The sequence below is a fragment of the Varroa destructor genome, unplaced genomic scaffold (assembly GCF_002443255.2).
Source record: "Varroa destructor unplaced genomic scaffold, Vdes_3.0 BEIS01000002.1, whole genome shotgun sequence".
Taxonomy (NCBI): Eukaryota; Metazoa; Arthropoda; class Arachnida; order Mesostigmata; family Varroidae; genus Varroa; species Varroa destructor.
The window spans coordinates 14,409,257-14,436,087 of NW_019211455.1; the positions used below are offsets into that span (position 1 = coordinate 14,409,257).

The following is a 26,831-nucleotide window of genomic DNA, read 5'->3' on the forward strand; positions in this document are numbered from 1 at the left end:
TGCGACATACCGTAGTTGTGCTATTGACTACTACTGTTAGGTGATTTTCTGATATTGATTTCGAGGTCCGCTAAAAATAGATAAAGCTCTAATTATGCTTTGCATTACTTATTTCTAATGGAATCTCGGTACCATGAGCCGACGGCACTGTCGACATCAGATTATAAAGTCACTTCTACCCCATCAGCTTATATCGGTGCTTAGGGGTGTCTGTCTCCTTGTTTAACCTCTGATACGAGCGTTCACTAGAGACTACCATAACGGGACCTTGGGCTACGCTAACAACATTAGTGATATCGAGCTTCACCGACAGAAGTCTGTCCATCGATGCATCACCAACATCGTGATCTTTACATTCCCCAATGGGACAGCGATGTGATTATTGATGTAAAGCACGATTCCCTATCACTCTGTTATTCTATAGGTGAAAGACCCCCCGATCCTAAGAAAAAATTCCGCCAAAAGTACGCAACGTCGACCGGTCGACAGCTCAGGGCGACCAATTCTGCCGCGTGTCGAGTTTAGCTGTCGTCTGCTATTAGATGGTCAAACGAAGAGGGTTCTCAATATTTTGACAAGGCTGACGAGTTATCTACTTAGCAATGCCAGATTTCTAATGCGTCATACTAGTAGTCCGTACGGAATAGTTGGTGCACGATGACAATCGACCAGAGAAGGAGAACCAGTTTTATATGCTGCAACGGTCACCAAGGGATCGAATATTAGCTTACCGAGTACGAACGTACGCAGTCGGCTGTGTGTAAGCGTTGTCTGGCTATTTATATGCAGTCGTCCAGTCATATACAGGCGGTTTCATGTTTGGAACTGTGTGTCCTATACGTTCCTGCACAGACAGGCGTTTCTAGCATTTCCAGCTACAAAATGACTGTTAATCTCTGTAAAGAAGCAATCAGTAGATTCATGGTGAGTTGTTAACCTCACGGCAGTTTTTTTTACGGCCAACTTTATCTGTTATATTTCTTTCCGATTCTTAACTATTATATTTCAGTGGGTACCTGGCTTACATTGAAGTGAAGATAGTAGAATTGAAAGAGATCTTTATTTGGAGAAGTACTCTGAGATGCCTACACAACTTGCACCAATTCTATGACTGTAAGGTCTTTTTACCTGCATAAATTGTGCCGTACCTACATCCAGTTAGCAGGACTTCAGAAGCGACACCTGGTCGCCCTTAGCCATTACTATAGTTAGAAATAACCAGTTTAAACTTTGTTAAATTAAATGCTCGGGTCTTTGGTTCGGGAGCTCCGTCACAATTACCCTAGTGAAACTCCTAATCGAACCAAGTCTTCGATGCTGTAAGGTGACAGGAAGGTGATTCCAAACCTTTATTCACGTAAAAAGAAATGCTTAAACGGATCCCGTCAGGGGTCGCATCTTTGAAGGCGTGCGTGCGTGCAGCGATGCCTATACCTAGAATAATACAAATTAATAGTATTGCTCAAGTAATCGATTCAGCAAAGAAAGGCAAGCGTCCTTATTTAACGGTCCGTATTAATCTAGGTTATACTAGGTCCATAAAAAGGATCGCTTTAAGGTGTCACACTTTTGTTGGTATTATTTTGGGGACATTGAACATTATGACAGCAGTAAGAACTGCTTGGCAAAATGTACTGTGATACAAAGCGTTCTTATTGGTGTCCAATGGAGTCCTTTTTCGTGCCTAGCAGAAGAATTTCGGCCTAATGAATACAGATTTGGCTTTATCATTAATGTTTAAATATTCTATCAAAAGTGACCAAATATTTCAGCGATTACGCTCAAGTACATTATCGACGATCTTTAAATAACGTACCTTGAAACGTTGTCCTCACCTTTTTGCTGCTCCTCCAACGGCGCGACCTACCCTAACCACACGCCATAGCACTCGATATCGTAAACGGTAAGGGCTACGGCCTACTGTTTAACGTAGTTACATAATTTCCTATGTGTAAGGAATTACACACAAGTCAATTTTGTGGGGTACATTTCATAACGGGCTGGCCGATAACTACCAATAGTATTTTCTAACTAGCCCCAAGATTGCCCTTTACGTGGTCGTATCTGTCGCCTTTAAAGTCATTGGGGACCGATTATTATTTGCCCCTGCCCTGTGACGCGGAGATGTGGTGTGCTATACTTCCTAAGCGTACTAGCTTAGTTACACATTAACTTTAAAGCGAGTACTCGATGGGTTAAAAATAATGCATAGGGGCCCATTAGCACCCCCTAGTTCGTAATAGTCTGCGGCAACTTATTATGTCGTACGCGATTTTCTCGTAGAGAACTTGAAGTTTTTCCCGGTTCATAGAAAACCACAGTAAGCGCGCCTTAAATTCAGGGCCAGTGAAATCGAATTTTTATGTAATATTTGAACTACAATGGATTATTAATATTAGATGATTACAACCGTGGAAGCAAAGTAGGGTGTTTAAGGTTGAGCCCGACAATTTCGTTTTCAGTCTTCATGCACATTGCTTCTGTCGTTATGAAGACCAAACATTGCGCGGTATTGAGGGTACTATTCTAAGATGAGGGTCATCGAAGATAACAATCAATTCAAGGTACTACTTCTATGTTCGTATTAAACAAGAAAAACTAAAACGAATACTGGATTTGCCCGTCAGCCGTTCTAGCATCTACCTGGCTAAAAACGATGATCTTAGGTAATTAGTCATAAGCTATTTTGAGAAGAATCCATTAAACAAATTCGTATGAAGCACGAAGGGAGATTTGTTGAGTTTCACGAATTTACGTATTTGCATAGTGCCGTGATACGTTCGCGAGCTTCACAGACATAGCGAATCAGTCTCAATGCGGCTTCTAAGAGGACGCCAACTGAATATAGGACAGAAGACAACATGATAAACCTGAATTCAAGTCGTGCCTTTCGACGCAACAGATAAAAGATCTCTTATTATAACAACAGGGTAACTTTATGGTAACACTTCATGTAACTTGGTAGCCAGGTAGTTAGAGAATCGACAGAGTCGATTGCTCATTTTTGGGTAAACACATTGGGCCTCCAACTCCGTCGAGTTTCGCCGTCCGCCTTTGTCTATCTATGTGCTCCCCGGTGTTTCTTCGCCTCATCTCAACAGCCCTTAGCAACTTGAACTTACGCTAATTATGGAAGTTTTCCTAAGCAACTCACATGCTGTGCGTCTTACCTTGTATAAGACATTTGGCCTCTAAACCTAACTCTATCAGGCCATGATATAATATAGTCCAACTACTCAGTCGGCAACAAGGCCAATTTCGGAACCAGATGGAACGGTGCAAATCGCGTTTGTCTAGGTGGGACGATATGCTAAAGCAATGTAATTGACCCAGCCAGTTTAAACTCTGATAGAAGCTTAACGATTACGAGACAGGTTAGTGATTGCCCCATTACGTTATACAACTTGATCCTCGTTTGGGGCAGTGCCGATACCAGCGAATTTATTTTCTCTTTTACTTCCTATAAAGAGGAATAATGTGTTAATGTTGGCAACCCAGTCGTCCTGTTAGCAAGCGACCGTTCCCGCTTTCCTAAATGAATGAAACGCTCAATTTTGCTGACTTAGTATACGGATTTCCATAGGACACACTGCCCACTGACTGTGGCCGCTCGTAAGGCTAAATGACTTTGACCTCTATCGTTTGGGTACGCCACTTTGTTAGTGGAGACACGCTGTACACTTTGTAGCGGACAATGAGTCTAGTTCACTGCGTTTTCTTTCGGCTCCGTGTACATAGGAATATGAACCCCATCGTCATCATCACCAGTTTGGCAAGCAGTACGACGAAATTGGGACGGCCTCTGCTATAACAACACTGCCATACTGTATCCTTCTTCGGCCTTGTTATTCGTGAATAGAGCGTCCCGCAGAATTTGTAATACTTATGTAGATACAGCAGTTATGTGTGTACATTGAGCATTGAGCAGGGGTTCATATGTCGATTGTACTTCAACTATCTAGTTGCCAATAGGTTGAATGGAGAAAAGGAAAAATGGGGGTAGGAATAAAAGAGGTTATTTTTAAATGAATAATAGCACCTGTTAAGGTAATCAGACCATGGAGGCACCACGTGTAGTAGGCAAATAACATTAGAGTGTACGTTATCAACATATACTTATTGGACTGATCTTGATAAATAGGTTTTCCAGCGTGAGCTGCCAATAACGGTGTGAACGACTACCGTGAAAATTTCTGAAAAAGAATCCTGCACAAGATCTAAAACCAAATTCAAGATTAATTTGTCGTAAAGTAGGCAAACAATTTTACACAACGATTCCATAATACCACCATTTCAACTCATAAATGACAAAGGTCCACTTGAATGATAGCGCTAGGTAGAAGATAGCATGCTTGGTATGGTTGCTTATCAGTCATTGCAGCTAGAACGGTGGCATCATGGCTTCTAATGAATTTCCGTGTGTTATCGTTTGTCTCTTCTGCCGTTGGTTACGGGCCTCCTTCTACGTGAATGGACCGTTATTGGATTCTGGATACGGGCGACTTGTGAACCCCGCTTATGTGACGATACTGATCGCCTCGTCAATTTTTCATCGACTGAATCGATCTTTGCCTGAATCATGATGTCTCATCTGCTCGACCCAATTGCCGCTGCTTATGATGGTCTCCACGGTTACTCTTCAAGGTCCCAGCATCAGCCCTAATACCATACGCGCCACTGCCTGGCTCCAGTGGGCTGCAGTATTCGCACTTAGGTTTGCGCATTAAACTCGAACCGCCCATTGTAAATAGCGGTGACTCCTATCTGCGATTAGCTTGCGACGGAGAGGTTCGACGTGAGAGACAGATAGAACGACAGGTCAAAGTAATATCGCCTCGGGGAACCAGTCCAGGTAAGACAACAGAAAAATCGGTATTTTTTTCTGAATGTACGTACCCACTTCGTAGTATGTAGCGCAGGGTAGTCCGGCAACGGTAATTATATATATATATATATATATATATATATATATATATATATATATGCGTGCCTATGTGTGTAATGTATCACCTGACAAAAGACTTACTTACCGTAGCGCTTAGCTTGATTCCGTGTTTTCTAGATTTACTACGTAAGTGGGCCAATTACGCTCATGTATAATGCATGCTTACTCAAGTAGTATCTGGCCGGATGACAAAAAAGTGACAAAAAGTGCTACTTGACGACTGTCTGTCGGGTGATGAAATCGAGTCGCCCCATGCCTCCCCAAGCTGCTGCGAATACTCCTTGAAATTGTCCGCGAACACGCGAAACAGATATGATTCGTTGCTAGAGAAGGAAGACAATCAGCCTTTAAGCACACGGAACTATGGCATTTCCCTGTTGAAAACAAGGGCGCTGTCGTTCAACGAACCGCAAAATATGCCCCCGCCTTTTCCAGCAGCCACCGCTACCGCAGCTATGTCGAGAGAAGGGTAACAGGTCAGCTCATCGCTACTAAGTGCAATGACCAGATAGATGATTCGCATCGCGTCCCTCGAACACGACTGGCCTATCAAACAAGCCGACTCGACCCACGGGTCCGTCCAGCTGACAAAGCGTATTTACGACGACATCAAACGAGAACTAGCGGCGTCAAAATCACAACAAACAAACGTCACCACGATAAGTGGCGGTATGGCCGACGAATAGGCATCTATCTGATGCTGATATTGAGCTTGTTATATAAAAGGACGTCTTCTTCTAGAATGCAGGTATTCGAAAACTTTCGGGATATTCGGTTAATCAGATGATAGCGGTACGATTGGTTATCAACGTCGGAAGAACCGCGTTCCGTGCATCGCTCGTGCATTACTCGTGCTTTCACTATACTGAGCCATAAGAGATTTCTATCTGATGTCACGTTAGTATTTATCTAATTCGAACGATGGCCGTATATAGCTCACGCAGACTGCTAAATACGCGATTTTAATTGTAATTTTGCGGACTGTAGCCGAACCTAGATCTGTAATAAACGGCTAATCTTTATCTTGCCATAAGTTTTCCTCGTTCTGTTGTATGCGATTGTCATCAGGCGCCCCGTGCACATACATTCCAGAGAACGCTTGCGATGCGTTCATTCATCGCATACGTTGTGTACGTGTTTGTGAAACGTACGATTTCAGAGGGGTCTGGGCTATTACGGAATTTCAGACTAATGTTAATGGGAATTTTTGATAATGATATGCTGTGACGTGATGGTTTATAGCAGTGTATGTTCTTCTGCTGAAACGCTAATAGAAGAGTCAGTCTAATTCCGTTATAATTATGAGCGTGCTAATGAACGATCACAATGATAATTATGGCGGCAATATTGAACTTCGTTTACCATAAAGGCTTAATATTCGAACCAATTGATGGCGCATCGGTTTAGAATAACTCAATCGATAATGATACCTCTATAATGCCCCGTATCCAATTAAGGGAAAGCGTCAGCCGGAAAGTTCGTACGCTAAGGACCCCATTCGAAAAGCGACCTTCCTTTCACAGTGTTCGAGTCGACTTTGACAAACCCAAGTTTAACGAGCTAACATCTAAACACGTATAGGCATCGTTGTTTTTCGAATCGTATCAGCGTGATGTTCTTTACTCGTACTTTTCCTAAGTTGTCGTAAATTTCACGTTTTCCCTTATATCAGTAACGTATGGGTGGTTGCTTTTTAGCGCGATTCGACTGTCCCCTTTCACACATGTCACCTAGCCATGTTGGTAGCGATATGAGCATCTCCGAGATCCCCTTGAAGAACATCACTCATTTGCCTCAGTGGACTCGTAATACAATAATGCAAATGATGGACAAACCGCTAATTTTTATTGGGTAAGCTGCATAGACTAAGACTGACCAGAGCTGGTAAAAGCCACTGGTGGTTAGTGATGATCAGGGGCCCATAGTTCGAGTGCCTCGATCGAGACAAAAAAGCTAGTTACTGCTGGACTTTTATGTTTAGACTGATGCAGATAATGCTCATGAATATCAGGAAAAGGAAGTTGGTCCATTCAACGGATGCAAGCCATCCAATGGCCATTGCAATGTAGAACTTCTTATGGGAAGAAACTTACAATCGATGGAGCGCTATAGAAATTCACTTTCGCTACGCTGTCTATAAACTTCTTATAAGCCTCCCACCCCTTAAGGATAAGGCTCCTAAATCACTTGAAGTCGACGGGAAAAGGAGTTCAAAGGATAGAACAAATGCATAAGAGAGCGCCCCGTGAGACTTCATTAAGGAGTTCATGTGAAAACCATTGCCACTGGCTCGAATAGGGCTGGATCATAGAAAAATATAGCGTGCCTTGGAAATTTCGAAATCAGGCTATATAATCAGCTTTAATACAATAGTTCTGCATGACCGAGAGAATAAGCATAGAGCTCTAAAGACTATTTTCTACTACTGTTAATAGTAATATATAGGGGTCGAATTTGGACATGGCGTTTGTATCCGAATAAGTTAAATAAGACCCGAATAAGGTTAGAAAAGCTGTTATTTGCGTGTCCTAAAAGATTTTGAGGTCTTTTATTCGTTGCTAAAGTACTTCTTGATAGTTGTAAATGACTATCGAAAGTTTTTGCGCCTTGTGGACAGCTTAGGAGGTATAAATGGTGAAAATACCGCAAATTAAACATCTAATGTTCGAATAAAACGTTGAGAAACGAGCATTTATATTCTTACACTGTCCTGAGGCAGGTTGTCAGCCCATAATTATATTTCACGACAGCCTGTTGATGTACTCTTCATACAAACAAGTAAAATCCAAACGATTTCATTGTAGTCCTGATCTTGTGAGAAATTGCCCTGTCTGTCAGCTAATATCTTTATATTTTGTTCCATATCGTGTTTAAGTCACGTATCTTAGCCAGTAAGACATCGCTTCAGGCAGCAAGAAGAGTCTAACGTGCTTTTAGGTCCGGGCGTGGCTGTATTTATCATGGGATCATGCATGCCTCGCGCTAAGCACCGCTATCGCCTATGTATAGATGGCGTATTTAGCGCGCGGTGCGTATTTACGGAGGTAGCAATTCACGCTCGCATTTGGGGCGGATGTCCGCGCTCTGTTCCTAACTGCTTTTCGAACCCCCAAGGACAGTGCGCCTATGCAACCCAGGAAAACTCGAAGTCGCCGTACTTTTAAAGCCGTTAGCTTGCCTGCAAGCTTCGAGCTATCGGGCGGTCAGGCTGAGCTTATGGTCAAGTACTACTCTGCAAAAAAGTATATCTCTTTAGATCGGCTCCAGTGTTGACTCAGATCTCTTGCAGATCGCCTAGGGGCATTGATGGAGTGTCACGCACACGAAGGTCCTTGCATATGCGTAACCTAAGATAAATTACACAGCCGTCCGATTATGTGTGTTCGAAATGTCAAGCTTGCGATAATAATATTACCATTTAGAGCAATAATACTGCGGTGGTTACGGCGCTTTTCTAGATCAAATCCGTATGAAATGTATTTTACTGTGTGAGAAAAAGTAGAGAACCAAGCAGAGTAATGTTGACGATAGTTTAAATGCAGGCATAAATATATTGAAAACAAAAAGAGACTCTAAAGACAGAAATTTCAATTCAAACTTGCCACCTAAAAGAGTTTTCCATTTGGCTGTGTATGAGGCAAAGCCCATAATCTATAATAATATCAAAAAAAATTATTGTATTGCTTGTCAAAACAGCTGAGAAAACCTTTGATAAGTTTATATTGCTCCAAAGAGCATGGGATGCACCAGCTTATGTCTTACATTAGCACCAGCGTATACGATCTAAAGTGGCGTTAGTTAATAAATGAACATACCAGTTATGTAGCTGACCATATAGGGAAGGTTGCCGTAAACCCGCAGCCCGCCGGGAAGCCCCAGTGCATACCCAGGTGAAGTGGACCGTTAGACATATGCTAGCGAGCACTATATATTCGCGATTATAGTCAGTATCTATAGTACAAACCAATAGAAGCAGAACCGCGAGAGAAACAACAGCAGTCCAAAGATTGTGTCCTGCGCCGCACTAGAGCACCGCAAGGCCACTCATCCACTGGGAAAGATGTTGGCCGTTAAATCGGGACGACTTCAGGCCGAAATGAGGAGGTCGCTTCGATTCATTACGGACATCACCCGTTTAGGTGCTGGCTGCGTCTCAACCCCGTTTATTTCTCTCACAACGCCATAATTTGGCCCATTGTAGTAGGTAGCGTTCTATGTTATCATCACTTGACGCCACACAAGGATGTGCAGTGATGCGTGGTGCCACTGTAACAGATGGCTATCGGAAGCGTGCGCAAGCGGGGGGCAGACAAGTGGGAGAAGCAGGCCGAAAGAGTAAATCCCGGGTCCGCCATCGAAGGACAATGAAGGACACTGTATAATATAAAAGTCAGTCAGGTTTTGTTGGCCTAATATCTCACGGTCATATAAAACTATTTACTCGCATACTATCGGGATGCGTTGTAACGACGCTGCCGGCTGTGGTACGTACTCGCAGTAAGCTAAGCACTAGGTTTCTATGGGACTTAAACGGAAGCTATGAGGATCGCTGCTGTTGTCCTTCAGCTGCAGCGAAGCTATTTGATAAGCGGCTGATAGTCTATAGGTCGTGGGGTCGAGCATTGCAAGTTGCATACAAGTAGGTATACTGACAGGAAGTGTCGGGCCTATAGAGGAGCACTTAATGGATACACATTATTTCCAAGAGGCGACTTTTGGTGGACAACAAAACAGGAACAACGAATTGCGACGATCTGGAACAGTACTAGCGCAATAAATATCTATGGTAGTATTGTCCATGGGTTTTATTATCAATGGCATCAAGATTTCTTCCGACACACTTAATCGGTCTTAATGAACTTCGCTTGAGTAAAAAGTAAGTTAATAATGCATGGCAAATATGCCTATGCTACTTAATATTTCCGTCTCGTAAGTTGCCGGCCTAAGAATTCAGTGATCACTTGCGCTTGATTGATTGCAGACACGCATCTATTGGAAGATAATACAATCTTCCAATAGAAGTTTTCTTTTGATTAGACGCTGTATATAAAAACACTATTGTATACCTTCCATAAGGTGAGAAGGCGGCAACATCGCGGCGTGGCATTATGGCTGTTAAAGTTCAAATCTGCAAGTAACTGAACCTTTATAAGAGTGAGCCTTTAACGAAACAACCTGATTACGGTTATGTTTTTTTTATGCAGCGGTTGAAATAGAAGCAATTAACCTTCGCGTGTGCATTCTTCATGTCTTCTTCTGTAAACGACGAGAGATTTAAAAAGTCCGTTATCAGCGGACTTTCTACAGCCGTTGAACTCGACACTGATGTGAATTAATTGACAACACAGTAAACCACAATCGTGTTTGGTTAGGTTAGCACTTCTCGTAAGTTCTGTAATGATAAGGTGCACGGCAGTCCTATTGAGGTTGAGTTACAGGCCAGACATTTTGCCTCCTTTGTCTACGCATAGCGAGCTAAAGTCTACAACCACTATACGCTTTCGTTCCATTCTATTCTTATGTAAGTGGTATTTATTGGGCAGCAGACTACAGCAGAAACATTGAAAAATTGAAATTTACGTAAGTGCAGTTGGGTTGAATACACTTCTTTGTTTACGGAAGAAACTTCTCTTTGCATTATTAACGATCCTCGAATCGACCCATATTCTAAGAATGAACTATTAGCCACGAAACTATGTTGTTTTGGCAACCTCACACCATTGCTAGTAGCGACAGCCAAAATATTTGCTGCAAGTAAAAAAATAAGCTTTCCAGTCGATCGACTTTGCCCATATAGCTTTTGCCCTTTGCTAATTTCAGAAGCACTAACTATGACTGTGGTTATTGGTGTATTTCTAGGTCTCTGATTCAGAACCACATCTAGATAAGAGTACGTATTCTGTTATAGTGTTCGGTGTGACCTTTATAAAATTTCAGTATAATTTCGAAATTTGGCCAAAAAGGCCCCAAGACCTTTCATTTTACTGGCATGACATTACCCATTTCTTTCATCCATCTTCCGTCTTGTCGCTCGGTGCGTCACTCATATCGCGGTGTAGTGGAAACTTTCAAACCTCATAAACTAACATACCACTCTTTTCCTCTAAGTCAGCTCTTAGTCTCTAGTTCGGTAACTTTCTCAAGCGACCTCTAATTCCGATCCGACACGAGCGGAAGTTCATCATTGCTGCTCTTTCCGTGCCGCCGCGCACATCAGGGAGCAAAGGCAAAAAAATGGCTAGCCAGTGCTGTCCTCAGCTTCGTCTGTCTTCCGTTGTGAGCACCAGATTCGGATACCCAGTGCTTCTTGCTGAGTCCGTAGAGTCCTTGCGGTTGTCGCTCTGAGGAAGAGGGCGCTAAATTTGAAAATACGAGGAGAAAACATGGAAGGCAGTGCAGGCAGCTAGAGCCCGTCGCAAGCTTCTTCCTTTGAGGAATCTCCACATTGGTGTTCTATTACTATCTATAACTCTCAGCCTATAAAGAGCTACCGTGTTGCTGAGTCAAAGCAGCAGAGACGAGGGTATTGCAGCTATGCACTTGGGGCAAGCACATGGCACTACGCTCACGGTTGTTGGTCGCTCGATTGCTATTTCTAGTTTTTTCCTGTTGCTTAAAGGCTACCTGGCGTGTTTCAGTTGAGCTGTCCACTGAAGTCTACTATCAATACAGCTCCCTCTCTAAGGCACATCGAGTCGAAGATGTGATACGGCATTTTGAAAGGGGACACGTGGTCTGATGACGGGAGTGAGATCGAAGAGAACTTGCCTCCGTCTCAAAACTAAATGACGGCCTTTTCGTATATCGGATCTCGAGCGATAGTAAAAGGTGAGGCAGTGCCGCAGCCGATCTGCATAGTCATATGACAGTATGACTAGTCATAGAGCTAAGACATAATATAACATTGTGACAACAAGTGATGATAGGTAGACAGAATGTGCTGTCCGTTGCGAAACCAAACGTTACGAGACGTACAAAGGACAAAAAAAAATAGTAGAGGAACTATTACTTGCTTTCTTTGTCCCCTTTGTCCTTATTCAACCAGTCCGACGCTAAGTTTACTCTGTCAGCCATAACTAAGAGAAAAGCAAAGTAGCATTAAACGCCCTCGGTCACTCACTGGCATCTTGTCACTTCATCGAGAGACGTCGCGCCGCAGTCGTCAGCTGGTGACGCAAAAAACCGCCGGCGAATATGTAATAGTTACCGTCTGCTCTACTTTTTCTTACTGGAACGAATACAAAGTAGTTTGTCGAAAACGTTGTCGGATAACTTGGAACGTATAGTTTTACTTTAGAAAAAAGTGTTCGACGAAAAAAAAGTAAAGGAGTGAAAGAGGATTTTGAATGTCAGTGGATGCGTGTCCGCCTACAGCCCTCTCTAGGCCCGGTTGAGGGTCCCAAGCCAACATTACCTAACTAGAGCGGGCAAACTCGCACCAGGAAGGAACTGGTCTCGTTGTAAAAGCGGTGGCGGTGGCTAGTATTCGGGGCAGGTTGTGCCGAGATCGGCAGCAGGCCCTTTCTTCGTTTTCCTGTCAGAAGCCACCCCAGCCTCACAAACCAGGCCGAGCAGACATACAAAGAAAGATAAAGAGAGAGCGCGCAGGAGCGTCGAGTCGTTCATCGAGCCAATGGAAAATTGAAACCGAGAATCCGGCACAACGCAAGGAATCAGCCCGCGAATTACTGTAGAGTGGAGGTTCCCAGCTCAGTCGTACAGGCTCTAGGGAACAAGGAACTGGAGAGCAGCAGAACTGCAAGACACACCCGGCATACGGCAGTTTTAGCGTATCCGCCATAGGCTCACCGGAAAGCGGCCTGTCTGAGTCTACGACAGACGGCATTTTAAAGAACCTTTAGACCAGAGGGAGAAAATGTACGGCGGTGAAAGCGCACGAGAAAATGACAAGGAAAGAAAGCCACGTAGGTAAGTAGAGACGCAAAGGCAGGTGGAACAGAAACTGACAAAATGAAGGAGGTAGAAATGGCAAGAGAGTTCAGTGCTAAGCGGCCGCCAGCCCGTTAGACACAGAGAAATAGAAAAAGCGACTGCGGGACCGCGTACGGCTGACCACTCTGAACTACTACGGCGGATACCGTCGTTGATAATCATGATGATGATCGTGCCGCTGCCACCGCAGGGTGGTCTTACATGGACGTGTACACGCAGCGCTGTCGGAGACTAACGTACAGTGGCGTGAGTAGTGGCAGAAGCCAATTAATTAATGTGATAATGACCGTATGTAGCCAAAACACGTCTGCGCAGTGTAGGTCACTCCAGGATCAAACGGGAGATTGTTGCTTATTGGTCTCACTGAAGGCCAACTGCCCGAACTGGGGAGCACCATCTACACAAACAGGCAGTAATATCCCACACAATCCTTTACGCACACCGACATACGCAAGCGCATATATTGACGCAAAGGCCGACACCCCGACGGAAACACAAGCACAGCCGCGCTATATTGTTAGGCACACCAGGCGCGAAGGACTTTGCTGGAACACATGAAGGAGCAGTGGGCCCGAACAGCAGTAGCAGCAGGCTAACCAGCGAGTGAACGAACCAACAATCCGACAGCAGCGCCGTATTATGCGAGGGCCCAGGAGGCGGGCCTTGCTCGGGCCTGTGACCTGCGCAACATACGCACGCGGAGCGAGCGCCTTGCCATGCACATAGATACTCCCGCTTGGTTGTTTACTGGTGCTGCTTTTGCTGCTGCGGAAATGGTGTTCTCATCCAGAAGAAAGCCACCAATCGTTTGAGGTAGACCGTGGATGCAAAAGCAAACAAACACGATTCTCTGCCATTCTTTCGTCGCGGAATTGTGGTGCGTGGCTTGCGATGAGGCCTCGGAGGCGCGCAGCGTAGAGATACATACTAATCCTACGCAGCTCAGTACGTGTTGCTAGATTTACTGAGCTGTGATACTTGTTGTTTGCAGAAGTAGGAAAAAGATAAAAAATGTCGTCGTCTGTATCTACGCTGCTGTTACCCAGAAAAAAAGAAGAATAGAACAAAGCAAGGCAATTTCATCCGTTCATGTTAAATTGCCTCCCCGGTTTAGCCGTAATTCTACAGATACATTGTGGTTAGAATTATGCCTGAATAAAATCCATGGGTAAAGGTATTTTTTAATTCACAAGTTCTTTTCTTTTTTATTATACACTAGAATAATAATAATGATGATGATCTGAACTTTGGGTACAAATAAGTGGGTCATGAGTAAGGGTAGCGATCTTCAAAAGATATGTTTCTTTAACTAAAAAAGAGTCTACTGAGTGATTTTGGAAAATGCTTCAGATACCAAAAACGTCTGTAAGCTCTGCGGTAATTCCTAGAATCGCTCTGGCCAGATGTATTTTTAATTTTTGTAGACTTTTTTACAGATTTTGTTGGGCCGAAAGGTGCGTTAAGTACGTCTATGCGACCGGTAAACCTATCTAGATGCACATAATTTTTAGCCGTTTATATACAAGGGAATGTGGAACAATACGAGTGAGTGCGTCTTTCTCTAGACATCTTACTTTTAAATGTTAATGCTATAAAACTTCCACAGTCCTTGAGATCTACACGGGTCAAACGTTTAGTGCAGTTTGTATTACTGAATCCTTCTCTTTGACTAAGTTACAAAAAATGGAACTATACGGGACAGCTGTGTATGCTTTCGCTGAATAACGAAAAAGCATTCCGGCTTTTCCAAAGTTACGTTTTAAAAGGTAAACCAAAAGCAAGTTAGTTTTATAAAAAAAAATATTGTATCTATTTTTATATTTTTCTTTTAACAGTATTGTAGGATTAACCTCTCCGTACAAAATCATTATTGACTTATATAGCTCCGCCTCTGACCCATTTAGCTCCACCTATATAGGTCAACGATGTAGATGTCGTAAATTGACAGTTTTTCAAAAATTATCATACGTCATGGGCCCATTTAGGCCAGATAATAGAAGAGTTTTTGAAAAATGCGCCAAAAACAATTTCCTTTTGCGCATTAGGTAAAGTTTATCCCACATGGACCAATTTTATCCCAGACAGAAAATAAACAGCCCATTTATTCATAGAGAGTTTAACGCTGCAATGCCCAGCCATTTATTTAAACTTAAAGATTTAAAATTAAAGAAAAGTAACGTTCAGTTAATCGAATTTAGATGTTGCCATAATTCTACTTTGCCCAGATCTTTCTGACGAACTTTAGCAGAATTGTGTTTGTGTATTTCAATACGCTAACATTTGGCTTTCAAATCAACTACTGAGTTCAATTACAAGTAATATGATTGCGTCATCATTGCGGTTGTTGAAGTCGTTCTTTAACTCTGCCTTCGTCAAGTAATTTACTTAAGACAGCACTCCACTATCCTTCACCAACCTATTACGAGAACTCTCTATCCGTAGAGAGCTTGACGGGGATTGGGCGAAGGTCGATCTAAACGACATGGGTAATTTTATTGTCAATCCATGTTGTCAGCCCATATACGATTGAACTTCGTAAGCGAATTTATCTTGTGCCGGTGCTCGACAAGTGTACTTGACCCGCCGCTGCTAGCGGTCGCCATTAAAAACTATCATTAATGGTTAACCAGTGGGATTATGTTATGGACGGGAACACGAAGACCCCATCTTTTATTCCACAGGGCAATAAATAGAGACACATAGAGAAATGCAGTGTCGGAGAGCTCATCCTCGATCCTCAAATTGGTCTATGTGAATTTTCGGACCAGACAACGAAGAAGCGCTGTCAATAGAACTGACCGACTTGTCGCCTACAACAGATTCGGTATTGGTGTCATACAAAAACGCTAGTAGATTTTCGAAAAATGTCAGAATGACTTTTATCTATTGCTAATTATTTAGATAGAGCCCCTGTAAAAGTTTGACTATTTTTTTTTTTAAATTAACTATCTATGATAGAGGCACAAATGCTGCTCTAATGCTGCAGCTTTGTTGTTTTCGCTCTATTTATTCCGATGTGAAAAATGTTCCTCGTAATTATCGATCTATTAAAGATAATTGATAAAACTGTAGCAAAAGTTGATATCGTCTAAAAGCTGAGCCTCTATGACGAAATAAGTTTTAAACCGTTGGAAGAAAGCTGGCTAGAAAAAGCTCTACTTGTAAGTTGCCGAAGAAGGTAATACTAAGTGGTCGGAAGGAAATTCGTCCGGCGGAACGATTTATTCAAACCACCAATGTCAACAAGTAACAAACAATCGGCCCAAGTTAGTAAATAAACATTGGCCATCGTTTTCCATGACAACGATCTCAATCACATACATTTCTAGCTACTTAGCAAAAATTAGGTGCGCTGTATCGCCCCCATCTTACGTCACCAGATTATTATCTGATCCGATTTCTGCACAACCCCCTTAAAGGCGCTAGTTTATCTAGTTTCAATAGATGGATGCAAACACAAGAATTGTTTGTCACAACTGTTCGTGGGACTACAGACATTTTACAGCTTTACTGGAAAAACAGCAGAAATTATTTATTACAGAATTTAAAAAATATTTGTTTCAGTTTGGCTGTAAAACGATCAACACTTTTAAACAACCCAATATATATATATGAAACAGCCCAGAGTATATGCTGCCTTAAGACGTGCCTTGTATACGACTGGCGTAGGTAGATGCACTCTTGTACTCGTCCGCCCACGACAATCCTGTAATTACGTTGCGATCAGCCAGGTTCTATCTACAAGTTGCTAAAGCAAGCACTATTGGTTTGTCGGTACCTGTGTTGATTTTCGGCGTTGTTCAGTACCTCTCATTACTTATATCGTACTTAATTTAGTAACTTCATGAAGCGCTTTATAAGAGCTCCACTGTGAATAAGATGATATGCCTTCGAGGTGATTTAGCTTATTTAGAAAGGATTTAGCTTATTGACTGCTGACTTAACAGATTATTCGTAATTAATCCGATTTTTTTATAGGAAATTCACCTAACTACACATATAGTAGGTAGTATAACGAACGTATATTAGAGCAGAACGCTATGTTTCTATAAAGTTTACGCTCTTAATGCATTTTAGCGCGAAGGACAATCCTGTATACGAAGCACAGCTACGGGGGCAGTGGTGGTATGACATTTCTCGTATGCGACAAATTTGTCAAATTATTTCTCTGCCGAGCTAGTGGAACTCGGCAACTACTTATTTATGTTGCCGAGCTTGTTTTCATCTCTGTGCTTAGTTACTGTTTGACACCATTGCTGCTGGAAGACAACTTCAAAGCCTAGAAACCTAGTTCAAGCTACTTCTGCAAAAATGGGATAGCCTGGGACCCCGATCGACGAACTGGCAGATAGGGTAGAGTAGAAAAGTCTGAGATGTGCTTCGGCGTACCTTTTTTCTCAGGTACTTGAATTTCGGATCCTTTGGGCAGTCGAGGCTTAAAGAAGAATGGTGTTCTGACAGGGTCAGAGTTGGAGAAGTTGAATTACAGGGTTATGCGCATAACTTGCGAAAATTACTTGACTCCACTAGTGGTTACTACAAATTGCAAGTATGACAATTTACCTACAAGGGCTGACTTGAAATAAGCGGAGACCTGACGCTCTGTAGAAGAAAAAACGTCTCCCCAATTCTGCATGCTTCTATAGGTCAGTAACATTATCATGTGCAGCTTTAGGAGCAAATGGGCGAATTCTCGAAATTAAATAAGCAAATACCTTCGCTACAAACCCACACTAACATGACGATGTTTTGACTAACAAAAAATACCGCAGCGACAAAGCCGCAGGTCTAATGTAATCGCAAGCTAAAGAGTGAGCGGACAGTGACCTTTCGCAAGGCTGCCACAGCATTGCACATCACTGTATTAGTCGTGGTCGTTAGCGCCCCGTACGTTTCCCTTTATAAAAAACGGAACAAACTTTAGTCGTTATTGCGTCATTCCTCTATTCTTCCACAACAATTAATTTATTAAGTATTAACTATTCTGGAGTATACACAAAACTGCCAACAACGTGGCCCTGAAAAACGCTATGTCAACTATTCGCTGAGCTCTTTTTTTTTTTTTTACAGTCCTTATCTATATGTCGCATGTTTACTCTGTTGCTGTTGTCGTCGTAGGTCTGCTATTGTTCGGGAATGAAGCACTGACATGTGCGTCATTTATGACACGGTCAAAACGTGCTGTCTCCCGCAAGCATTCATTTGCCATTACCAATCGACGTTGTCTGATCGCATGGACGAGAAAACAACGTTTTTCAGTAATTTTAACGTCGCGAGAAGTTGGGATGTGAAGTGTCTGTCTACCAGCGCTATTCATCGGGCAGTTCGTTCTGACCACACCAGGTCGGACTCTCTTCTACAGCAGGAGCAGCATCAGCTTATTTCCCGTAAGCTCAACTGCTTCGATTTTCCGTCGGATGAACGGATAAACAAATCACTTACAGGTAGCAGTTGCCTTCTCCGGTGGCATACGCGCAAAAATATGCCCCTCAACATTACAATGCTTAAGGCTTTTGATCCTTGTCCACCACTGCTGCTTCTAGGAATATTATTGATGGCACATTCATCGACATTGCAAGTCTCATCAGCTTCAACAACTCCTTTTTATTGTCGACACAACATTGCCATCTCTTTATTACAACCTAACCCCGCATTGGGACTAGTTTTTTGTAAGGTACTCAGGCTCCTTCGAGCACCAGTGGGCGGCAAATAGCGATCGATGGCCAGCTCTTGACTACAGATCGCCCGATTGCCTGGCCCGTTAAGTCGTCCAGTTCCTTTCGTATGCCACCGCTTTCAGCTTCGCTGTTAGCACGACTATGACAACGACGCGAAACGCATGTCACCAATTCATCTCGAACGTCGAAAGCTTATCCTCGGCACCTTCTTTCGACGATGTCTTTACACCTGCCTCCTTGTTTGTCTCTTTCGCGGTTTCTTACCATCACTTCTCGTTCTCTGTGACGCAGTGCCGCCTGGCGTACGATGGCAGTGTCAATCGGTGACATTACCTGCGTTGTTTTCCAGAGGCGCGCGTCAAAACTGCCATTCGGCAGGATAGGAGATTCCAGCACGCTTCTGTGATTCGAACCTGCGCACGGCTCCGGAGGAAATCAGCACCCAACACTCAGACGTGTATCGTAGTGTTTAAGGTTTCATACCCTAGCGTTATACCCTAGGTTATACCCTAGCGTCGTTCGCTACTTTTTTTTAGCTGTCTCTTCTTCTAGAAGCTCTGAGTTTCGCTAGTGGCGTATTAATCAGCTCACGGCTGTTCCATCGCTAGAGCACCAAGTAGTTTCTGACCGTCTTCAGCAACAAACGTTCTCGTTCACTCTATATAAAAAGACGAGACAAAAATAGGTGATAGCAAGGTCGGCGAAGACAGTCACAAACTCGTTAGAATTGCATTACGCGGCTAGATAGCTAAAAAAATGTGAGGGGGGGGAGGAGGGTCACATGCTCATAGTGAACAGGAAGAGCAGACGCGATAACGCTTTCTTACGAACCATTATGGCGACGAAAATATTATCGAGACTGCGCATAGCCGATTAGAACACAAGAGTAGGAAGCAACGGGGGGTAACGGTGCGATTGATGGGGATGCTGCCCGTCTCGACGCTTCTGCAGGATTTTTTGGCTAGTGCTTCGCAAACGGTAGCCTGCGACTAGGTCTGGTGATACTTCTCCCGTGGATGCTGTTAACCATTTATTACTCTCAAGGCACATTAGCACCATCTCTCTTGGTTCCTTCTGCCACGTAGGGCCTTCTTCAACGTTTCTTCTTCACGGTAAATATTACTTATGCCGCTTCTGCCTATATTCTCGCCGTCGGATCTGTTTTTGTCCATGCAAGATTTCGACTCGAAACCGCGCACAAAGAAAGTTTGTCGCTTTTACTCGCCAATTTTTCTTAATTTTTACTTTTCTCAATCTTCTCACGTTTTCTACCTTCCCCACTGCATAGGGCGACAGGATATAAAAGCGGCAGGCTTACGACCGTGTGACGGCCCCAAAACAGTCTATCTTTTTTCGTAAGCAAACAAGCTAGAAAATTCAGACGCATCCAACAAACCCCATTGATTGCAATCCCGCCCTAAGTATAGCTGTCAGTGCATACTGACAGTGTTCCACTGTCACCATGCGCTGCCAGGTTTCGTTATACAGCATAGCGTTTTGTGGGTTTTGTGGACTGCCTACAGGAGCGCAATTGAGTTTTAAGTTTTGTCCGCGCACTTACCGTCGGGTCACGTTGGTGAGCCGTGTTAAAGCTGCGGTCACAGTGACTGTCGTCGTTCCAAAACTTGGACGACAACAAATGCTGAACAGCGCCAGCCAGTGTTATGCAGGACTTCCACTCAGTGCTGCCACAAGCGTTGGTTGGTTGGTCGCTACGAGCGCGTCCGCGAACGTAAAGTGGTGCAACATATTTAAGCGCGGACATGAGTACATGGGACCAGCAGGGAATGTCATTTTGCAACGGCATCATGGCGAAACGAAAGAAGCAAGGCACCCGTTCCAAGCGTTGCCCTTGCACCGAGTTTTGCCGTTTCAAAGAAAAAGCGCGATGATGACTTTAGCAGCAGCAGCAAACCTAAACGATAGAATGAAAAAGGCGAAAATAGAGCGCAAAAAGTGTACAAGAAGAATCTGGAGAATAAAATAGAGCGACGAACGGCATCAGTACCTTCTCGCGTATACCGACTCGTCGTCTTTATTCAGCTATAGAGCGTACAACAGAATGAACAGAACACCCGCCCCAAATCAGCCGTCATGAGTCCGACGTTGCAAGTTGCTGTAGAGTTGTCTGTGGAGTGTCTGCAGCGGGGCCTCCGGTTACAGCGGCTGCACGCATTCGGCTCAACCTGCCCCGAACAGCGGCGGGGCGGAGCCTGTGAGAAGCCCGCCTCTCACCCCTGCCGTACCTGACCCCTTTAGACAAGTCTGGCCCCTGTTTTTCGCTGCTGGTCCCTTAGACGACTGCCGTCCCATTGACTGGCGGTAGGCCCCGACCTCGATTCTCGGCTGTTATTGCCCCTACGGACCCTCTCATCCACACGTATCTAATCTCCCGCCCTTTTATTCTCATCTGGTCCGTCTGCTTCTTCTGTCTTCTGCTTCATCTGTGCGTGTCTTTAGCCCCTGGAGGCAACAGCAGGCGAACAGTCGCTGCATTTGCTACACATGGCATGTTTCCATTTACCAGTCGCTGGCGAGCGAGACACTGCGGGCCTATGACGCGCAGTAGGCGGCAAAACCTCTTGTCGTCGGCTCGTCGACACGATCACAACTATTACCATTTTCAAATAACCGCTTCTTCCACTAATGCCCTTGCCAGCTGTGCTTGCATGACTGCGCGGATCGTATTAGCAGCAACAATGTTGGCACAACCATTCACCGCACCGATTTGTCTTCTTGGCACATAAATACACAGCCTCATGCGCAGCATGTCGAGACTCAACAGGACGACATACAACATAACCCGTAAGCCAGCGTTTGAATTGCTGGCGGACGCCAGTACATTCGTCTATATTCACTCTCAAGAGCTACTGTACATTGAAACAAACGCCTTCTTAATAGGTTTCATCGGTACGCAGACAATTCATTGTCAACGCAATTAGAGACGGTATAAAAAAAATTGTTACGGCACCTCTTCAGTCAACAAATCCAACAACATACTTACAACGTAGTAAACTTGCTTTTGCTGTATCTTTGCTTATACCTTTTCTATCCAAAGAAAACATAAAAAAAGGAAAACTCATCGTCCAAACGGTGGAAAATTGCGTCTGGCTACTAACAATGAAAAAGGTACGACAATGCCCTCCTATAGATTCCACTGGTTAGGCAGTACTTGTAGGGCTCGAAAATGGCTTGTCCGTTCAACGTCCTTCGAGAGATGACTATATCCAATGCCTCCTTTGCTAGTTGGAAGAAAGCTGAATCGCTAGTATCATGTTAGAAGAAGCACGGGTCGGCACAGGAGAAGGGGAAGTTGTTGGAAGGACGAAGACCGTGGTCTTTTCCAAGCAGTGAGTGGGTTGCCCTTAATCGGGGCAGGTTGTTACTTACTAAAGGGAACTGTTATGCCGCTGGCTCCAAGGCAAAAGCGAACAAAGACAGGCAGACAGCACGGCAAGAGCAGTGGCAAACTAGTAGAACGTCGAAGGTCTGCCTCAGCGGTGTGCGCCTACAGTTATCAAGCCTAACCTCTAACGTTGGCCCGGCATCCGAAGCTTCAAGATGCAGATGTACGCTACAGCGGCGTCCTTGTCAACGTCAAATGGACGAGAGCTGAGTTAAGCTGAGAACTGAGAGGAGCGGGACATCGGAAACAGCAAGGCAATGTCGGGATGAAATACGGGGTGGTGACAAAGCCGACTAGATATGGCATTTGGACGATGGTTTTGGGCTAAGCACGACGCTAGTCATTCGATCGTCACTGTTCCAAATCCTCTCAGCGTTTTCACAGAAAGGGAAAGTCCACCGCTATCTGCGGTACATTATATGGAAGATAGGCATTCGAGACCTTTAGAACGAGGGTACTGTACTCGTTGCATATGACTTAACACCGATCACTGTTCGAGCATTAAAGAAAGAACACAGTATGGCTGTGATAGGGAGCCTGTTCCCGGAGGCACCAGTCACGAGTAGATTACGAGGCGTCCTATCTGACGCGGCCCGTATGACGAGATACGAATCTTATTCACACAATTCACATATTATAGTAATTAACCACTCTTCAATTTATCCACAGTCGTGTGTACCACATGTGCTAAACAGAAATAACACAGGATCCTACACGCGCCTTGAAAAGGTTCATATCAAAAACACTTTTGTTTTTATGCAAGAAACAGTACATGTCTGGAGCACATAGTTAAGCATACATGTGAATAGCTAACTATATCTAAGCCTTTTAAGGACACATATCAAGGCATTAGTAAACATATACCGAAGTCTCAGGCAATATTAACACTGTTAAGCAAGTTATGGACGCTTCAAAATTGATATGGCAAGCGATACCGATCGATACGGGTCGGTAAGCTTCCTGAATACAGAAAATCTAATATCGTCGCGTGCATCGCTTTTCGTATGCTAATCCACATATTTTGATCGCCGCTCGCCGTTTTCGCTGGATTTGCTATTCAACCCTCGTCGCCGTAACTATAGAACGATACGCGCTGGTTAGCTTCGAAGCCAAGGATGGCTTGCATTGAAAGACCTAGGTCGCTGTGTATATGCACGATGCGAGACCTAGCGACAAAGTTTTCGAATCGGAACTCTCTCTCTCTCTCTCTCTCTCTCTCTCACTTATTTTTGCGTCTACACTTTCAGCGTCTCATTAAATGTGCGCAAGGGCAAGTAATGTGAAGTAACGGTGGGGCATTCTGTCTGGGGCTTGTCACCACCGACAATCTGCCTATTCACAAACTCAATTTAAAAATGATACGCTCCTATTCGTACAGAACAACATATAGGATCTAGATTTACTTCGATGCTGAGATGCCTAGAAGCGTTCGCTATTTATACGACCAACGTTGTCTGAACTATTCTGTTCTACGGGGCTTAGGCGCTAGAGCAACGGAAGATCATCACGTCTAATGAACTCAAGCCTTCGCGGAACCAGCCCCGATTTGTGATTTCATCCCTATATATACATATATAGGGATGAAATGGAATTATATGGCCTTATATGGAATATATAAGGCAATTAGCGAAACAAGATTTTACCGATTAGAATTCTTTTTCAAAACATACCGGCCGCCAATGTTAGTAGCTGTATATGGGCAAATGTAACTTTAAGGTCCCATTATTATACCCGGTAGCGTGGGGGCATTGGCAAAGTTTATGATGCGCCAGTCCAATAATTAGGCAGGTTAGCGATGTATATTGTAGTTACGGTGTGTGCAGGTTAGTCGCGTGCGTATGCTGTGACCCGGATGACCGCGCGTAGCTTCTAGCGTCGTGGCATCGGGTATCTTTGAATATGCGATCAGTAGCTATATCAAACGTGCTGTAGATGAGCGGCCTTAATTATCCAAGTACCAAATAGTTTAGTGAACGAAAAGGGCAAATCCACTCCAACTAGCAGCAACATATTTCGAGACACTATAGCCATCGGCAGGATTAGTCTGAAGGATTTAGGCAAATGTTTGACTAATAAGATACTGAAGTGCCCAATTGTGCCTACTGACGCTCTTCGGACCATGTAGTATTCGGGCTCAATTCATGTCGGGACATCATCAGATGCAATACTAAGAAGAAAGAAAAAGATCGCATAAACAAACATTGCGTCGTGTACGAAGTCCAATAGTTCTTCAAGCCTAGATACAGTATTAACTCCCTACTTCGACTATTGTGATAGCGTTAGAGACGAGACGCTCGAATGGTATCAACATCTCCAGGATGTTTTGCGCCTGGATGCCCACAGCGGCAAATGGACTCTATTAATTTAGCTTAAGACTGCGTTTTTTGCAATTAGTTGATGCTGACTCTCTGAAAGGTAGCATCTGTAACGAGCGTTAGATTTTAGAGTTGTATTTCGATACATTATGTACGTGAGAGCTGCGTAATGTCTGCGACGAGCCACGAAAAAAAAGTCATGGCGCTCGTTCTATATGTCAACTTATAGACATTCGCAAATTTTTGGCGCTAGTGTTCCTATTTGCGCCTAAGAGATAAGCTGAGGTTAATTTTTTAAACTGATAAACGGCTTGAATAAGAGACCATTACTACAGTAGCCCCATTCGCCTAGCTGTTAACCGTTGATGAAAAAATGAGAGTTAAATTAACAATATGATGTTTCCCTGGAAAGAGTAGGGTGGACAAGGGTAACTCTCCGCCTTCGAATATAGCAAATACTTACTTGTTATATTAGTCGTCAGTGTTTAATTCTGTTTTTCGAGCCAGATTGGCTTTCCTAGGTTAAATCGTTCCTACCATGATATGATTTTCTTACATAAGAAATATTGTTTTTATTTGTCGTTGTCTGTGGTACCATGATTGGCAACCGACTTCAAAAACGCGTCACTGACAGCTGACTCTAATCCGAAAATCGCGTATGTCAAGCAACAGGACATGTTAAACGCGACGTGCACCGTTCGTGATACAAACGAAGCTAGCCACGTTACGTGGATATTAAACGGACGCAAAGTAAGCAGGGCAGCTACGAACACAGTGAGATGGCTATTTACGTAACGATCAGGTTAGGTTGTTTGAAGATATTTGGCAAATCAGAAAATTTAGGTCACTTTGAAATTACGTGCCAAACGGCAGAACGAAATTCGGTAAGTATTTGCATTAAAATTGTTTCACTACCCACGATCGTGATTAGATTGAGTGTCGTCAGAGACTAATATTGCTTAGAACTGAAAAATCAAAGCTCAGCTGCTGTTTCTCAAAGATTAAAATCCGATCGAATCCATTGAAAATTGACCAAGACGTTGGCAAAAGACCTTCTGCTAAAAACAGAACCTTACTAGTGTAAGTTGGCAAGTTGAAAATCGCGGAAGAGATAACTACATTCTAGGGGCCTAAACGAAACAGCGAGTTATTGTGATCGGCGACAACGTGTCCCAGACTTTGGACGCATTTGCACTTTGTCCTAGACTCAGGCAGTGCAGAATCCGTCTTTCTTCTTCAGTGTTTTCGTCACCGTTCCATAATTCAGAATCCCTTATTGAACTGATGGGACGCATCCTCGATGCTCGAAATCATTTGCTCAGAAGCTACCGTAATCACTGTAGCTCGTTCGTTTGGTATGAGATAAAGTTACCTATTCTGTAATCTTTGACCGCCTAATTGTCACTCTTGAAACGGTTATTCCAGAAGCAAGGTGTTAATTCGCCTCAACAGATTCCAAGAGCGCTCATTTTTCCGAAAAACACACTTAAATGTTATCATTTACCCAATTTCGTCTGCTAAAGGTACGTAGTTGCGAAGTCATTTAAACCTTTAGGCTTTCGAAATAGTTCCGCACAACATAATAAACGGATGCAAGTTTCTAATGAAAGTCTGCCGAAATCTGCAGGGTCAAATCTCGATAAATGAAAAACTGTTCACCGTTAATTCCTGAAATATACAATAATAATAACGTGTCATTGGCGCGTAGCTCTGTCATTGTGATATCCTTTTCTATGTCTCTGTTTTCTTCGTATTATATCGTCTTTCACAGCTGGACTCCGACTCTGCAAAGCTGGTCACGTTCATGCGAACACGGCCTTCGTTAAGCATCCAATCGGAGCTCAGCGTCCAGCTCTCACGCGCTGATCGCGAACGGCCCCTGCTTCGCTGTGTGGCTATTCAGGCCTACACACTATGGAATGGAACGAACGTTCGCGAGCGCAAAATACATACGCGAAGTGCAGGATTTTTCTACATAAATGGTACATACATACATACACAAGTTGAAATCCTTTTCATTAAAGAAAAAAATCACAATGACGGATTTTTTTTACTTGCATATGTATAAGGAGAGTGAAAGCGAATTAAGTCGTGAAACGACGCGTTTGCCTTACTATTGAAGTTATTGATCTAAATATTGCCTTGCGATAAATGTTATTGCTCCACAACGACTTCGATCGTATTTATAACGTCTAACACCTTGTCCGTCTTGCAGGCGCCACACAACGGGCAAGCCCCTTAATCTCAATGGCCGCATTGATGACGCTGATTCAAGCCGGAGTCGATCTGCTGACACAAACAAGCCTTCTACAAGAAGTGTAGGCAACATCAATAGCAGCAGGAGCAATGAACCTCAAACAAGAACAGAACATCAATTGTCTACATAATTAACGATCTAGCGAGATTTTTCTAGAGAACAAATAGATCATGGAGTAAAAATATAGAGTAAATATAAGCTATGATAAATGGTATATTGATGTCGAAACAATGTCAAAAATGAAGATCATCAATGAGGATTATATTATATATATATA

General features: G+C 43.5%; 1 protein-coding gene across 1 annotated transcript in view; it reads left to right on the forward strand.

Moving 5' to 3' along the window:
* The window catches only part of LOC111244170 (uncharacterized), a 72,174-nt gene extending 45,380 nt beyond the window's left edge, over positions 1-26,794 (forward strand). Inside the window, exons 5-8 of the mRNA XM_022790949.2 lie at positions 4,645-4,852; positions 24,932-25,047; positions 26,069-26,279; positions 26,513-26,794. Of these exons, the coding sequence (XP_022646684.1) occupies positions 4,645-4,852; positions 24,932-25,047; positions 26,069-26,279; positions 26,513-26,619 (642 nt within the window). The 3' untranslated portion in view covers positions 26,620-26,794. The remainder of the gene's footprint in view (positions 1-4,644; positions 4,853-24,931; positions 25,048-26,068; positions 26,280-26,512) is intronic.
* The last annotated feature ends 37 nt before the right edge of the window (positions 26,795-26,831 follow it).